A 17177-nucleotide genomic window follows, 5' to 3' on the forward strand; every position below is an offset into this window, starting at 1 on the left:
ATTATTCTATTTCACTATGTCACTTGTCCTAAGAGATTATATTACCCTTATCAACCAACCATGAGCTTTTAGAACTTCTAATTGTGCAAACATTGTACTTACCAGGAATTTACTGTAATATTCCCACAATATAGTAACTGTATTGAGATTGGTACACCACAGGTCACAAAGTTTCAAGCAACATTGAAGGTGCATCCGTAAATGTTCTTCCAAAATGCCATTCTAAAGAGATCCATACAAAATACTGGATGAAACAATAATTACAATCGTCATATTTAATCAAGGCTCTTGTTCATCATTGAGATGCACGACTGGAAGGGCATCATTGAGTGCAGCACCATTACTTTCTTACAATTCAAAGTGGCTTCCCCACTGCATCATCCACTGTCAGAAAATAATCTGTTTCATGATGCACAGGGACTATTTAATGGAAGTGTTTATTTTTAAATTTTATTTAAGAGTTAATGTTGTAGTTAGCACGATATTATTACAGCTTGGGGCTTGTGGAGTTCAAAGTTCAATTCTGGTGTCACCTGTAAGGATTTTGTACATTCTCCCCATGACTGCATGCGTTTACTCAGAGTGGTCCGGTTTCCTTCCACAGTCCAAAGTCATACCAGTTAATAGGTTAATTGGTCATTTTAAATTGTCCTCTATAAGGATAGAGTTAAATAGATGGGTTGCTGGGTCATGTAGCTCATTCAGCTGGAAGGGACTGTTCAGCACTCTATTTGTTAATCAATTAATAAATAAATAGATAAATAGATGATGGATAGATGGATGGATGGATGGATGGATGGACGGACAAGTGGATAAATCAATACAGTGCATTCTGGTTAATTGGGCCATCGGGAATCGGGCCAGCCGCTTATTTCAGACAATTCTTAAAGAGCAAAGATTAATGAAGAGAATAGCCAGGATTCCCTTTGGTTCTCTGGGACACGATGCCAGGAGGCTGTCGCTGAACACTTCAAACCAGTGTCCAATGTGTGCACTTAGTCACCACACTGTATTCACAGTCAACAGTTTTCAAACAGCATCAGTTCCATGTGCTTGTGTTCAAAAAGCAGTGATTTTTGTCACTATATTTGGCAGGAAATAAGTAGTAAGACAATTCAGAACTGTTTTGCTCACCATGATTTCAAGCACTGACGCTTCGGAATGCTAGAAACAGCCCAGGGTGAAAATGAAACGATTTCACAACTTCAATCAGTTAGGCACTACGAAGAATTTGAACTTATCGACAATCATCTTGAATGTTACAATAAAGATGAAGATATGGTGGATGCAATCATTGATAGCATTGCATGAAGGCAGTCCATTATCTGTACTCTGTGTCTGTGCTGATTTTGTTCATTTAGTCAATCAAAAGAACATGGCACAAAGTGGAGAGGTGGAGCAAAGTAGTTATGGTGCCCAACAGTGACTCCTTTGCTTGCATCTTCAAAAACCGTCCTATTTCCATCTTTAATATCTCTATGTTTCCCTTTCAGAGTTCTTTTGAAGACCCTGACCTGGAGTTACATGCTGACTACGGTTCTTTGCGGGAATGGGACCCGCTCTCGGGGTCCCACAATCAGCCGCTATTCAGCATGCCAAAGTCTCGGCCTAAGATTTCGTCACAGTTTCAGAAGCCTAGGGTCTCGAGACGGGCAAATCAAGGGTCGATGTCGCCACAGGAGACCCGTGTGTCGTTGGGGGAGTCGGAACATCTGCTGTGTGCCTGGGGACCCAGGATCTTGGCGATCTTCAGGCACAGAGCAAAAAAAAAATGACGTAATGGACTTTTAACATCGTGTTATGTCTCCCCGCTCATTGGAAAATGGAATGGAGTCACCTCTTTCTCCCTTATTAGGAGAGAGAGAGAGAGCCTGCAGCATGTCGAATCATCAGGTGAACAATGTAGTCTTTGGGGTAACTGCATGTCTGTGTCTTTGCTTTTGCTTTGCTCACACTTGAGTGCTGGTAGCTGGTGAGCTTTATTTTTGCTGCGGGGGGAGGGGGATTGTTGCTCGCTGCCGCTTACGTACGGGAGGGCGGGGAGCGGGGGGGGGGACTTTGGGGTTCTAACGTTTAACTGTGATTCATTCTTTGGGGCACTCCTCTGTTTTTGTAGAAGGTTGCGAAGAAAAAGCATTTCAGGATGTATATTGTATAAATTTCTCTGACATTAAGGCAGGGATGTCAGCAGAACAGCAAAGCTGCGTGATTCTGGGAAAAATGAGGAAGGTGCAGGACATGTGTTTTCCAAAAATGAAGAAATACTCAAATGGTAAAATAGTACAACCATGGCTGACAAGGGAAGTCAAAGCTATTGTAAAAGCAAAAGAAAGGGCATACAACAAAGCAAAAATTAGTGGGAAGATAGAGGATTGGGACTTTTTTAAAACCTACAGAATCCAACTAAAAAAATCATGAGAAGGAAAAAGATGAAATATGAAAGCAAGCTAGCAAATAATATCAAAATGGATAGTAAAAGTTTTTTTTCAAGTATGTTAAAAATAAAAGAGAAATGAGAGTAGATATAGAACTGTTAGAAAATGAGGAGAAATAATAACGGGGGACAAGGAGATGGCAGATGAAATAAAGGAGTATTTTGCATCTATTTTCACTGTGGAAGACACTAGTACTATGCCTGATGTTGTAGTGTGTGAAGAGAAGTTGGTGCAGTTACTATTACAAGGGAGAAGGTGCTCAAAAAGCAAAAAGACCTAAAAGTACACCCAGACCAGATGAACTGCACTCTAGGATTCTGAAGGAGGTAGCGTTAGAGATTGTGGTGGCATTAGAAATGATCTTTCAAAAATCTTTGAGCTCTGGCATGGTGCCAAGGACTGGAAATTGCAAATGTTACTCCACTCTTTAAGAAAGAAGGAAGGCAGCAGATGGGAAATTATAGACCAGTTAGCCTGATCTCAGTGGTTTGGAAGATGTTAAGAGTCAATTGTTAAGGATGAGGTTACGGAGTACTTGGTGACACAGGACAAGATAGTGCAAAGTCAGCATGGTTTCCTTCAGGGAAAATTCTGCCTGACAAACCTGTTGGAATTCTTTGAGGAGATAACAAGTAGGATAGATAAAGGGGATACAGTGGATGTTGTATATTTGGACTTTCAGAAGGCCTTTGATAAGGTGCCACACATGAGACTGCTTACCAAGTTAAGAGCCAAGTTGGTATTACAGGAAAGTTACTAGCATGGTTAGAGCATTGGCTGATTGGTAGGAGGCATCAAGTGGGAATAAAAAGATCCTTTTTTTGGTTGGCTGCCAGCGACTAGTGGTGCTCCACAGGAGTCGGTGTTGGGGCTGCTTCTTTTTATGTTGCATATAAATGATCTAAATGGCTTTGTTGCCAAGGTTGGAGATGATGCAAAGATTGGAGGAGGGGCAGATAGTGTTGAAGAAACAGGTAGGATGCAGAAGAACTTAGACAGATTCAAATAGGCAAGAAAATGGGAAATGAAATACAATGTTGGAAAATGCATGGTCACGCACTTTGGTAGTAGAAATAAATGTGCGGACTATTTTCTAGTATGGGAAGAAAATACAGGAATCTGAAATACAGAGAGACTTGGGAGTTCTTGTGCAGAATACCCTGAAGGCTAACTTGCAGGTTGAGTCAGTAGTGAGGAAGGCAAGTGCCATGTTAGCATTCATTTCAAGAGGTCTAGAATACAAGAGCAAGGATGTGATGCTGAGGCTTTATAAGGCACTGGTGAGCCTCACCTTGAGTATTGTGGAGTTTTGGGCTCCTCATCTTAGAAAAGATGTTCTGGCATTGGAAAGTGTCCACAGGAGGTTCACAAGGATGATTCAGGAATGAAAAGGTTATCATACAAGGAATGTTTGATGGCTCTGGGTCTGTACTCACTGGAATTCTGAAGGATGAGAGGGGAATCTCATTGAAACCTTTTGAATGCTGAAAGGCCTAGACAAGAGTAGATGTGGAAAGGATGTTTCCCATGGTGGGAGAATCTAGGACAAGAGGGCACAGCCTCAGGATAGAGGAGCGCCTTTCCAAAACAGAGATACAGTGAAATTTCTTTAGCCAAAGGGTGGTGAATTTGTAGAATTCATTGCCACGTGCAGCTGTGGAGGCCAGGTTGTTGGGTGTATCTTAAGGCAGAGATTGATAGGTTCTTGATTGGACGTGGCATCAAAAGTTCTGGAGAAAAGGCTGGGACCTGGGGTTGACAAGGAGATAGAAAAAAAGTATCAGCCATGATTGCATGGTAGAGCAGACTCAATGGGCCAGATGACCTAATTCTACTCCTATGTCTTATGGTCTAACACATCAAATCTGAAAATGGATGGGCTACAGCAGTCGAAGACCATGTACATACACTCAGTGGTCACTTTATTAGGAACAGGAGGCTTTTCATAAAGTGGCCATTGAGTGTACATTGCAAAAATCAAGGTTCTGCATACTGAACTCTGTTTAACCACAATGCTATCAGTCTTCCCCTCCGTCTACCTCTTTGTCACGGAGCCAATTTTTAATCCTTTTTATTACTCTCCTTTGAATCCTGTGGTCTTCTGCTCTCTAAATAAGCTTCTACGTTGGACCCCATAAAAAGCTTTCCTGAAACCATGCAAATTATATCAAATGAGCTGAATTTATTAACCCGCCTTGTGTCTCCTCTAAAAATTCAATGTTAATCTTTCACAGTATATTCAAGGTCCTTGATTAATTTGTACCTTTCTGAATAGCTTGTATCATTCCTGGGCATTGATTCAAATAACTCACCCAGTAATGGTTAAACTAACTTGCCTGTAATTGCTCTGTTTATCCACTTCTCCATTTTCAAACAATGGTGAAAAATTAACAACCCTCCAGTTTTCTGGCACCATTCCCATATCAAGAGGGACTGGAAATGATTATCAGAAACTTCACAATTTCCTCTGTTGTGCTTTTTTTAAGCAGACAGTGACAATACTTCATCCAGACATGGCAATGCTATAGGCTCTTAATATTTCCTCATTTACCATGCTTATTCAATTCACTATTTCAAACTAGCCCTTTTATTCTTTACAATTTCAATATGATTCAGTATCGTCTCCCTCCCCCCACCCCACCCAAGAGGACTAGAATATAAAAGCAAGGATGTAATGCTGAGACTTTATAAGGCAATGGTGAGGACTCACTTGGAGCATATTGTGCAGTTTTGGGTCCCTTATCTAAGGAAAGATGTGCTGACATTGGAGACGGTTCAGAGAATGATATTAGGAATGAAAGATTTACCATATGAGTGCTTAATGGCTCCAGGTCAGTACTTGCTGGAGTTTAGAAGAATTGGGAGGGGGAGCAGGGTGCAGGCAGGTAGATCTCATTGAAAACTATCAAATATTGAAAGGCCTAGACAGAGTGGACATGGAGAACATGTTTCCTATGTGGGATTGTCAAGGACCAGGAGGCACAGCCTCAGGATAAAGGGACGTCTAGCTGGAACGGAGATGAGGAGGAACTTCTTTAACCAGAAGGTGGTGAATTTATGGAATTCATTGCCACAGATGGCTCTGGAGGCAGGCCATTGGGTATATTAAGACAGAGATTGACAGGTTCTTGATTAGTCAGGGCATAAAAGATTACAGGAAGAATGGGATTAAGAGGGAAATCGATCAGCCTTGACGAAATGGCAAAGCAGAATCGATGGGCTGAATGGTCTAATTCGTCTCCAATGTCTTACGGCCTTTCTGTAGGACAATTGCTATATACCTACATTCTGCAACTCCATACATGGGTTATCTTCTTGGGCTCTAATTTATTTCTTTATTTATGATTTTTAAATTTATTGTTATTATTTGGTTTTCCTTTTCATATTTCCACAACTTGTTGCCTTTTGAAGACTGGTTGTTTGTCCGTCTTTGTTTATGTGCAGTTTTTTCATTGTTGCGATTGTCTTTCTTTGTACCCACAAGAAAAAGAATCTCAGGGTAGTATATGGAGACATGCATGGTATTGGACAATAAATTGACTTTGAATTGGAAATAATAACCTATACTTTATCATTAATTAATTTTTGTATTTTTTGAAGGAAGTTAGAGATTAATGAAATATTTAGCCTACATCAGGGATGTGCCAAGCAGTGCTATGCTTCCAGTGAAAACACTGCATGCCCACAACATACTAACTTAATAACCCTAACCCATACGTCTTTGAATGTGGAAGGAAGCCGGTGCATCTGGTGGAAAGTCACGTGGTCACGGGGAAAATGTACAAACTCATACAGTCAGTGGCGGGGATCAAATCCTGATTGGTGATTACTGGCGCGGTCAAGCGATTGCACCAACATGTATCCTACTGTGATATATAAAACAACTGTGCCCGGTCTCTGATATTATTTGCCAGATAGAAATAAAAGACAAAAGATTTTTTTAAATCGCCCCTCAGTTATGTTGGCGGTTAATACAAATGACACATTTCAATGTACGTGTGGTAAATATAATGATTCTGAGCCCGAATCTGAGATAACGATTAGCTTTATTGGTCAAATCCACATCGAAACATACAATGAAATGCATCATTTGCATCAACGACCAACAAAGTCCATGGATTTGCTGGGGCAGCTCGCAACTCTCACTACGCTTCTGCCCCAGTGTAACAAGCCACAACTCAATCAGCTTTACAAACCTGTACTTCTCTGGCAGAAACAGGAGCACACAGACAAAGCCCACGTGGTCACAGGGAGAATGTACAAACTCTTTACAGACAGTAGCAAGGACTGAACCCAGATCGCTAGTGGTGTAAATCATTATTCCAACCACTATGCCATCCACATTCCAAAGGCAGACAGATTAGGATCGATCAGTTGTGGGCAAGCGATGTTGGTGCCGGAAGAATGATGACAATTGTGGGCTGCCCAGCACAATCCTCGCTGATTTGATCTGATGCAAACTATGTCAAACCAACTGTATTTTTTGATGTCCTTTTTCCATCTTCACCAACTGCTCCCCTTTTCTCAGCAACATTTCCATGTCACTGTGGAAGATGCACATGGAATTGTTTGGGGGTGAGAACCGAACTGAAGAGACTGGGGAAGAGGAGGTTGGCTCACAAATAGAGAAAGCTTGTAGACAGTGTGAGAGGGAGGATAGACAGGAGACAGAGAAGGGACGGGCTCAGACTGAAGGTTTGTGATGTGTCTATTTTAACGCAAGGAGTGTTCTGAACGGAGCGGATGAGCTAGAACATGGACCAGTACTTGGAGATATGATGTGGTGGCCATTATAGAGACTTGGATGGCTCAGGGACAGGGAATGGTTATTTCAAGTGCTGGGTTTTAGATGTTTCAGAAAGGACAGGGAGGGAGGCAAAAGAGGTGGGGGCATGGCACTGTTAATCAGAGATAGTGTCACGGCTGCAGAAAAGATGGACACCATGGAGGGATTGTCTACGGAGTCTCTGTGGGTGGAGGTTAGGAACAGGAAGGGGTCAATAACTTTACTGGGTGTTTTTTATAGGCCGCCCAATAGTAACACGGATATCGAGGAGCAGATAGGGAAACAGATCCTGGAAAGGTGTAATAATAACAGAGTTGTCGTGATGGGAGATTTTAATTTCCCAAATATCGATTGGCATCTCCCTAGAGCAAGGGGTTTAGATGGGGTGGAGTTTGTTAGGTGTGTTCAGGAAGGTTTCCTGACACAATATGTAGACAAGCCGACAAGAGGAGAGGCTGTACTTGATTTGGTATTGGGAAATGAACCTGGTCAGGTGTCAGATCTCTCAGTGGGAAAGCATTTTGGAGTCAATGGTCATAATTCTATCTCCTTTACAATAGCATTGGAGAGAGATAGGAACAGACAAGTTAGAAAAGCATTCAATTGGAGTAAGGGGAATTATGAGGCTATCAGGCAGAAAATTGGAAGCTTAAATTGGAAAGAGATGTTCTCAGGGTAAAGTACTGAAGAAATGTGGCAAATGTTCAGGGGATATTTGTGTGGAGTTCTGCATTGGTATGTTCCAATGAGACAGGGAAGTTATGGTAGGGTACAGGAACCGTGAGGTAAAAAGGCCGTAATAAATCTAGTCAACAAGAAAAGAAAAGCTTACAAAAGGTTCAGAGAGCTGGGTAATGTTAGAGATGTAGAAGATTATAAGGCTAACAGGAAGGAGCTTAAGAGGGAAATTAGGAGAGCCAGAAGGGGCCATGAGAAGGCCTTGGCAGGTAGGATTAAGCAAAACACCAAGGCATTCTACAAGTATGTGAAGAGCAAGAGGATAACACGTGAAAGAATAGGACCTATCAAATGTGTCAGTGTGAAAGTGTGTATGGAACCAGAGGAAATAGCAGAGGTACTCAATGAATACTTTACTTCAGTATTCACTATGGAAAAGGATCTTAGTGATTGTAGTGATGATTTGCAGCAGAGTGAAAAGCTTGAGCATGTAGATATTAAGAAAGAGGATGTGCTGGAGATTTTGGAAAACATCAAGTTGGATAAGTTGCCAGGACTGGACAAAATGTACCCAGGCTACTGTGGGAGGCGAGGGAAGAGATTGCTGAACTTCTGGCGATGATCTTTGCATCATCAATGGGGATAGGAGAGGTTCTGGAGGATTGTGGATGTTGTTCCTTTATTTAAGAAAGGGAGTAGAGATAGCCCAGGAAATTATAGACCAGTAGGTCTTATCTCAGTGGTTGGTAAGTTGATGGAGAAGATCCTGAGAGGCAGGATTTATGAACATTTGGAGAGGTATAATATGATTAGGAATAGTCAGCATGGCTTTGTCAAGGGCAGGTCGTGCCTTACGAGCCTGATTGAATTTTTTGAGGATGTGACTAAACATATTGATGAAGGAAGAGCAGTAGATGTAGTGTATATGGATTTCAGCAAGGCATTTGATAAGGTGCCCCATGCAAGGCTTATTGAGAAAGTAAAGAGGCATGGGATCCAAGGGGACCTTGCTTTGTGGATCCAGAACTGGCTTGCCCACAGAAGGTAAAGAGCGGTTGTAGATGGGTCATATTCTGCATGGAAGTCAGTGACCAGTGGTGTGCCTCAGGGATCAGTTCTGGGGCCCTTACTCTTTGTGATTTTTATAAATGACCTGGATGAAAAAGTGGAGGGATGGGTTAGTAAGTTTGCTGATTACACAAAGGTTGGAGGTGTTGTGGATAGTGTGGAGGGCTGTCAGAGGTTACAGTGGGACGTTGCTGGGATGCAAAACTGGGCTAAGAAGTGGCAGATGGACTTCAACCCAGATAAGTGTGAAGTAGTTCATTTTGGTAGGTCAAATATGATGGCTAAAAAAAGACTCTTGGCAGTGTAGAGGATCAGAGGGATCTTGGGGTCCAAGTCCATAGGACACTCAAAGCAGCTGCGCAGGTTGACTCTGTGGTTAAGAAGGCATACGGTGTATTGGCCTTCATCAATCGTGGGATTGAGTTTAAGAGCCAAGAGGTAATGTTGCAGCTATATAGAACCCTGGTCTGACCCCACTTGGAGTACTGTGCTCAGTTTTGGTCGCCTCACTACAGGAAGGATGTGGAAGCCATAGAAAGGGTGCAGAGGAGATTTACAAGGATGTTGCCTGGATTGGAGAGCATGCCTTATGAGAATCAGTTGAGTGAACTCGGCCTTTTCTCTTTGGAGTGACGGAGGATGAGAGGTGACCTAATAGAGGTGTATAAGATGATGAGAGGCAAAGGTGGTGAGGATAGCCAGAGGCTTTTTTCCTGGGCTGAAATGGTTGCCACAAGAGGACACAGGTTTAAGGTGCTAAGGAGTATGTACAGAGGAGATGTCAGGGGTAAGTTTTTTACTCAGAGAGTGGTGAGTACGTAGAATGGGCTGCTGGCAATGGTGGTGGAGGCAGATACGATAGGGTCTTTTAAGAGACTTGGAGGGGGACGTCATGTGATGAAGTAGGATCGAGAGGTGGAAATCCAGCTCTCCCGTAAAAAACCAGTAAAATAAGGTTTAAGTGAAGAAAAGTTAGTAAATACTTTTTAAAAATTACTTATAAACTACTCAGGATTGTCTTAAGATATGCCTCCTAAACAGAAGCAGAAGAAAACTACTACTTTGAAGACAACACAAGCTGGAAAAGAATCAAGGCCGGCTGCCATGAAAGAGCCCCGGGCTCAAGTGCACTTTACATCCGGCGATACAGAACAGGAAACTGCGGTAACATCAACCGTTTCCAAAAAAAAAAGAGCAACAGGAATTACACATGCGTGAAGGAAGGGGCATGCGCAAACAAGAGCAACCCAAACTACAAATCCCAGCTACGATTGGAACTGAAAGTGAAAGTGAATATGAGGTGGAATCAGATTCTCTGGATAAATCAGACGAAGATGAAGAGACAAATAAAGAAGAGCAACAGGAAGAGGTTGGAGGTGATATTGGAAACATTAAAAAAAAAACTTTGGTGCAAATAATGCATGAATTAAAAGCATTAAAAGTAATAAAAAAGATATTAAAAATATGAAGATTATGTTTGATAAAATGATGAAAAGACAGGATAAAATGGACAAGAAAATTAAAAACTTGGAAGAAACAATGGGAGACACCATTGATAGAGTGAATAAAATGGAAGATAATATTTCTGCCTGGACATCAGAAAGAAAATAGTTGTTGGAAAAAGTGGATGTACTTGAAAATTTTAGCAGACGAAATAATATTAAGATTGTTGGACTTAAAGAAGGTATAGAGGGAGAGGATTCAATAAATTTTTTTCAAAAAAGGAATCTGGAAATTTTGGAAATGGAAGAAGGAACCCCAGTTAATTGAAATTGAAAGGGCTCACAGAGCCTTAAGACCAAGACCTCAAGTTGATCAAAACCCACAATCAATCTTGATAAAATGCTTAAGATATCAAGATAAAGAAAAGATCCTGAAGGTGGCTGCTCAATGTGCCAGAAAGAGAAATGAGCCATTGATGATAGAAGGGAAAACAGTTCTTTTCTATCCTGATATAAGTTATGACCTTTTGAAGAGAAAGAAGGAATTTAACCCAGCGAAAAAAGTTTTATGGGAAAAGGGTTATAAATTTATATTGCGCCTTCCAGCAACCCTGATAATTTTTTTGGCTGACGGAAAAAGAAGATCTTTTACTGATTATCGGGATGCGGAAGAATTTGCACAAGAACTCCCAAATATTTGCTAATCACAGCCAAAGATTTAAAAGCAAAACGGATTAAAGATGAAGACAGGGACAGTGAATGAAACTGATGGATGTCAAGAACAGAAGAATATTTAAATATATTTTTAATTATATGATACAGGGGGAGACAGGTAAAAATTTGAGAAATATTAATCGAGAGTAGTGATATTATTTTTTCTTCTCTTATAAATACTTTTTTATGTTACGGGGGAGCTGGGGGATCTTCGGATCGATTGCTACAGGATTCACGTGTGTAATCATGGCGATAGCTATGACCCGTACAACGGAGGGGGGTAATGTGTTTTTTTTAAATTCACATTAGTAGGGGGGTATTTTGTTATTTTTTTTCTTTTATCTTTCTTTCTTTGCCTGGACAATCGGGGGGGGGGGGGGGGGGAGAGAGACACATAGCAACATGGAGAATTTTTAAAAGATTCCCCAAGGTACTACGAAAGTTGAAAGGTTAGGTATTATTATAGATTGGAGTAACACTGTTAAAAATAATGACTAATTTACTGAATTTTTTAAGTTTTAATGTTAATGGGCTTAATGGATAAGTGAAAAGAAAAAGAATTTTAACATACATTAAGAAAATGAAAATAGATATAGCTTTTTTACAAGAAACACACTTAACAGATAGAACATCAGAAATTAAAGAGAGATTGGGTCGGAAATGTTATTGCAGCTTCATTTAATTCAAAGGCGAGGGGTTAATTTTGGTTAATAAAACTTTACCAATTAAAATACAAAATGTATTAATTGATTCTGCGGGGAGATATGTAATTATACATTGTCAAATATTTTCAGAACTATGGACTCATGAATATTTATGCACCAAATGAAAATGATGTAAAATTTATACAAGAGGCCTTTTTGAATTTGGCTGATGCACATGACAAAATATTAATAGGTGGAGATTTTAATTTTTTTCTGGACCTAGTTTTAGATAGATCAACAAAGGTTGTTACAAAATCAAAAGTAGCAAAATTAACTTTATCATTGATGAAAGATTTAAATTTGATTGATATATGGAGAAGAATTAATCCAAAAGAAAGAGATTACTCATTTTATTCAAATAGACATAAAACTTATTCAAGGATAGATTTTTTCCTATTATCAATGAATATTCAAGACAGTGAAAAATATGGAATATAAAGCAAGAATATTGTTAGATCATTCCCCCTTGACAATGACAATGATAATGATGGATAAAGAGGAATCGATTTACAGATGGAGATTTAATTCAATATTATTAAAACGTCAAGATTTTTGTAATTTCATGAAAAAGCAGATTCAGTTTTTTTTAGATACAAATTTACATTCAGTTGATGATAAATTTATAGTATGGGAAGCAATGAAGGCATATTTGAGAGGCCAGATAATAAGTTATACTTCTAAAATTAAGAAGGAATATATGGCAGAAATAGATCAATTGGAAAAAGAGATTACAAAATTAGAAAAAGAATCTCAAAGATATATGACAGAAGAAAAACGAAGACAACTTGTTAACAAGAAGTTACAATATAATACACTTCAGACATATCAAACAGAAAAAGCAATTATGAGAACTAAACAGAGATGTTACCAATTAGGTGAAAGATCACACAAGATTCTTGCTTGGCAGTTAAAAACAGACCAGATTTCCAAAACGATAAATGCAATTAGAACAAGTGTAAGTAAAATTACTTATAAACCTTTAGAAATTAATGAAATTTTTAAGAATTTTTATTCTGAACTTTATCAATCAGAATCACAAAATGATAATGTCTAAATAGAAAGGTTTTTATCACAAATAACTTCCAAAATTGAATTCGGAAGAACAGAAGGGATTAGATATGCCTTTTACATTAAAAGAGGTCGAAGAAGCTCTAGGATCACTTCAGAGTAATAAATCCCCAGGAGAAGATGGTTTTCTGCCCAAATTTCATAAGAAGTTTAAAGATTTACTAATTCCTCCTTTTATGGAGTTAATATACCAAGCGGAAAGAACGCATAAACTTCTAGAATCTTTTTCGACAGCCATTTTAATAGTATTGCCAAAAAAAGATAGAGATCTTTTAAAGCCAACATCATATAGACCTATTTCTTTGTTGAATACCGACTATAAAATAATAGCAAAAATTTTATCCAATAGATTATCTAAATACTTACCAAAATTAATACATATGGATCAAACAGGATTTATCAAAAATAGACAATCGGCAGATAATGTAACTCGGTTATTTAGCATAATTCATTTGGCATAAAAGAGGGAGGAAATGAGTGTGGCAGTTGCCTTAGATGCAGAAAAAGCATTTGATAGATTGAAATGGGATTTTTTATTTAAGGTATTGGAAAAGTATGGATTAGGAGTATCTTTTATAAAATGGATTAAAACCTTAAATACTAATCCCAAAGCTAAAATAGTGACAAATGGTCAAATTTCAACATCATTTCAGTTAACAAGGTCAACTAGACAAGATTGTCCATTATCACCTGCTTTATTTGTGTTGGCGATAGAACCATTAGCTGAATTAATTAGAACGGACCCAGATATTATGGGTTTCAGAGTTAACCAGGAGGAATATAAGATTAATTTATTTGCTGACGATATTTTGCTTTATTTAACAAACCCATTGTATTCGCTGCGTAAATTATCTTCTAGATTGGACGAATATGGGAAAATATCAAGCTACAAAATAAATTGGGATAAAAGTGAAATTCTACCCCTTACTAAAGGAGATTATAGTCAATGTCGACTAATAACTCAATTTAGATGGCCGATAAATGGTATAAAATATTTAGGTATAAGAGTTGATAATGATATAAAGAATTTATATAAATTAAATTATTTACCATTATTGAAAAAAATTCAAGAAGATCTTGATAAATGGATGACATTACCAATAACATTAGTAGGCAGAGTAAATGCTGTAAAAATGAATATATTCCCTAGATTACAATATTTATTCCAAACACTACCAATACAATTACCGCAGAAGTTTTTTCAAGAGTTAAATAAATGTGTGAGGAAATTCCTTTGGAAAGGTAAGTTGTCAAGGATATCGTTGGAAAAATTGACATGGAAATTTGACTTAGGAGGGTTACAACTTCCAAACTTTAAGAATTATTATAAAGCAAATCAACTTAGATTTATTGCATCTTTTTTTGATGAAGATAAATCGGCATGGTTTAGAATAGAACTAGACAAAATAGGAGAAAATATACCAGAAGATTTTATATATAAGTGGGAATCTAAATGGATACAGGAAAAGAAAGAATCTTCTATATTAAAACATTTGATTGATTTATGGGATAAGATAAATGTTGATGATGAGATAAAGAAATCTTTATTAACAAAGAGACCTTTAATTCAAAATAAATTTATTCCTTTTACAATGGATAACCAACTTTTATACAATTGGTTTCAAAAAGGGATTAGATAAATAGGAGATTGTTTGGAAGGAGGTATATTAATGTCTTTTGATCAATTAAAGAATAAATACAAAATATCAAACAACACTTTTTTTGTTATTTCCAATTAAGGGCTTATTTAAGAGATAAATTGGGTCAAACAATGTTATTGCTGAAACCTAATGAAATAGAAACTTTAATTCAAAAAGGAAAAATTTTAAAAATTATTTCTTGTATGTATAGTTTGATTCAAAAACAGGCAATTAAACAAGGAATTCATAAGACAAAAATGGGAAACTGATTTGAATATTAAAATTGAAGAAACAAGTTGGTCAAGACTATGTCTTGACAGTATGACAAATACAACAAATGTCTGGTTAAGATTAGTGCAATATAATTTTTTACATCAATTATATATTACACCACAAAAAATAAATAAATTAAACCCAAATTTATCTGATCAATGTTTCCGATGTAATCAAGAAATTGGTACTTTTTTACACTCTACTTGGTCTTGTTTTAAAATTCAACCTTTTTGGATTTCCCCAGTTATCTGGGGAAAGAAATAAATATACATATTAAAGCTATTATGAACTCCATGGAGCATGTTGGGATCGTCCGATATCCAGGCATTCTTTCTTTCTTTCTTTTTTCTTTCATTCTTTCTTTATTGACTGGGTCACTGGGACCTCACTGTGTACAAGTTAGTGACAGGGTCTATGGGACCTTATGATGTACAAGTTAGTGACAAGGTCTGCTGTTTAACAATTGGCTTTTCACTTTATCAATGGGTCAATGTTCAAGATTTGCTTTTGAGCATTTCTGAAAGATTCAGAAGACCACAAATGTTAATTAAAAACAGAAGAGATTCTGCAGATGCTGTAAATCTTGAGCAACACAGAGAAAATGCTGGAAAAACTCAGCAGATCAGGCAGCATCTATGGATAGGATCAATGTTTCAGTATGAGACCATTCTTGACCAGAACCATCAACAATGACACGAGGGGTGGAGATGCATCTCTACCAAAGCAAAACTCTTGGCAGTGTGGACAGTCAGGGGGATCTTGAGGTCTGTGTCCATAGGTCACTCAAAGCTGCTGCGCAGGTTGACTGTGTAATTAAGAAGGCATACGGTGCATTGGCCTTCATCAACTGTGAGATTGAGTTCAAGATTCGAGAGGTAATGTTACAGCTATATAAGACCCTGGTCAGACCCCACTTGGAGTACTGTGCTCAGTTCTGGTCACCTCACTACAGGAATGATGTGGAAACTATAGAAAGAGTGCAGAGGAGATTTACAAGGATATTGCCTGAATTGGGGAACATGGCTTACGAGAATAGGTTGGGTGAACTTGTCCATTTCTCCTTGGAGTGAAGGAGAATGACAGGTGACCTGATAGAGGTGTATAAGATGATGAGAGGCATTGATCATGTGGATAGTCAGAGGCTTTTTCCCCAGGGTTAAAATGGCTAACACGAGAGGGCACAGTTTTAAGGTGCTTGGAAGTAGGTTCAGAGGGGATGTCAGGGGTAAGTTTTTTTACGCAGAGAGTGGTGAGTGTGTAGAATGGGCTGCCGGTAACAATGGTGGAGGCAGATACAATAGGGTGTTTTAAGAGACTCCTGGACCTTGCACAAAGTTACAACAATAAATCAAGGAGACTACGGCTAGTTTAGGCCTTATAAACAAATAATGCAATTACGTACCTGAGCATTCACAGAAAGTTTCAGAAGCTCCTCTGCCAAACTCCAGTTACTTTCAATCAGCTTCTGTGTTGCAGAAATACATTAAAATATTGTAGCAGCTTCAGTAAACTCATATTCGTATTTCTTTGTTTTTAAATAATTATTAATTCTTTATAATTGTTAAATGTTGCTCTTTTTTGTTGTATGTCGTGTCCTGGCCAACACAGCAAATTTCTAATACATGTAAATTGTATTTGCCAAATAAAGTTCATCCTTGATCTCATCATCATGAGCAATTCACGAGTTAAATTTAAACTACATTCTTTTTTCACCGCAGTAACTGTGATCAGTTTTATCTAGCCACAAACTAAGAGTGCCTACATGTTACTTACAGATCAAAAAACTTCTTAGGGGCAAGTAAGTAAAATGTTACACAGTCGTAAGTTTAATATATGTATTTTTGCATGTTTTATTTCAGATCCACATAGCAAACACTATTCTTATGAGACCATAAGATAAAAGAACAGATCAAGGCCATTTGGCCCACTGAGTCCGCTCACCATTTCATCATGGCTGATCCAATTTTCCTCTCAGCCTAATCTCCTGCCTTTCCTCATAACCCTGACCAATCAATAATCTATCAACCTCTGCCTTAAATATACTCAAAGACCACAGCTGACTGTAGCAATGAATTCCACAGATTCACCACTCTCTGGATAAAGAAATTCCTCCTCATCATTTTTTAATCTGTAAAGTTATTAAATGTTGCTGTTTTTGGTTGTGTCACATCAACACACCACAGTAAATTCCTAATACATGTAAATACATATGGCGAATAAAGTTGAAAAGATATATTTTTAATATGAACATAGATCTAAACTTTTATTTGCAATCTTATTTCTGTAGGTTATCAGAACAAAACTGTTGAAATTGTTGCCAAACTAATGGCACACGAACAGTTGGATGTGATACACACACTGGATGGTAA

The 17177-nt window shown here is 38.2% G+C and overlaps 1 protein-coding gene across 2 annotated transcripts in view; it reads right to left on the bottom strand.

Annotated features, from left to right (window-relative positions):
- Nucleotides 1-17177, bottom strand: part of mms22l (MMS22-like, DNA repair protein) — a 251378-nt gene that overhangs the window by 160414 nt on the left and 73787 nt on the right. For both annotated transcript variants that reach the window (XM_073057520.1, XM_073057519.1), the window contains exons 11-12: nt 16211-16273; nt 103-222 (exon numbers count right to left, since the gene is read on the bottom strand). In XM_073057520.1, the coding sequence (XP_072913621.1) occupies nt 103-222; nt 16211-16273 (183 nt within the window). The remainder of the gene's footprint in view (nt 1-102; nt 223-16210; nt 16274-17177) is intronic.

Source organism: Hemitrygon akajei, chromosome 9 (assembly GCF_048418815.1).
Source record: "Hemitrygon akajei chromosome 9, sHemAka1.3, whole genome shotgun sequence".
NCBI lineage: Eukaryota > Metazoa > Chordata > Chondrichthyes > Myliobatiformes > Dasyatidae > Hemitrygon > Hemitrygon akajei.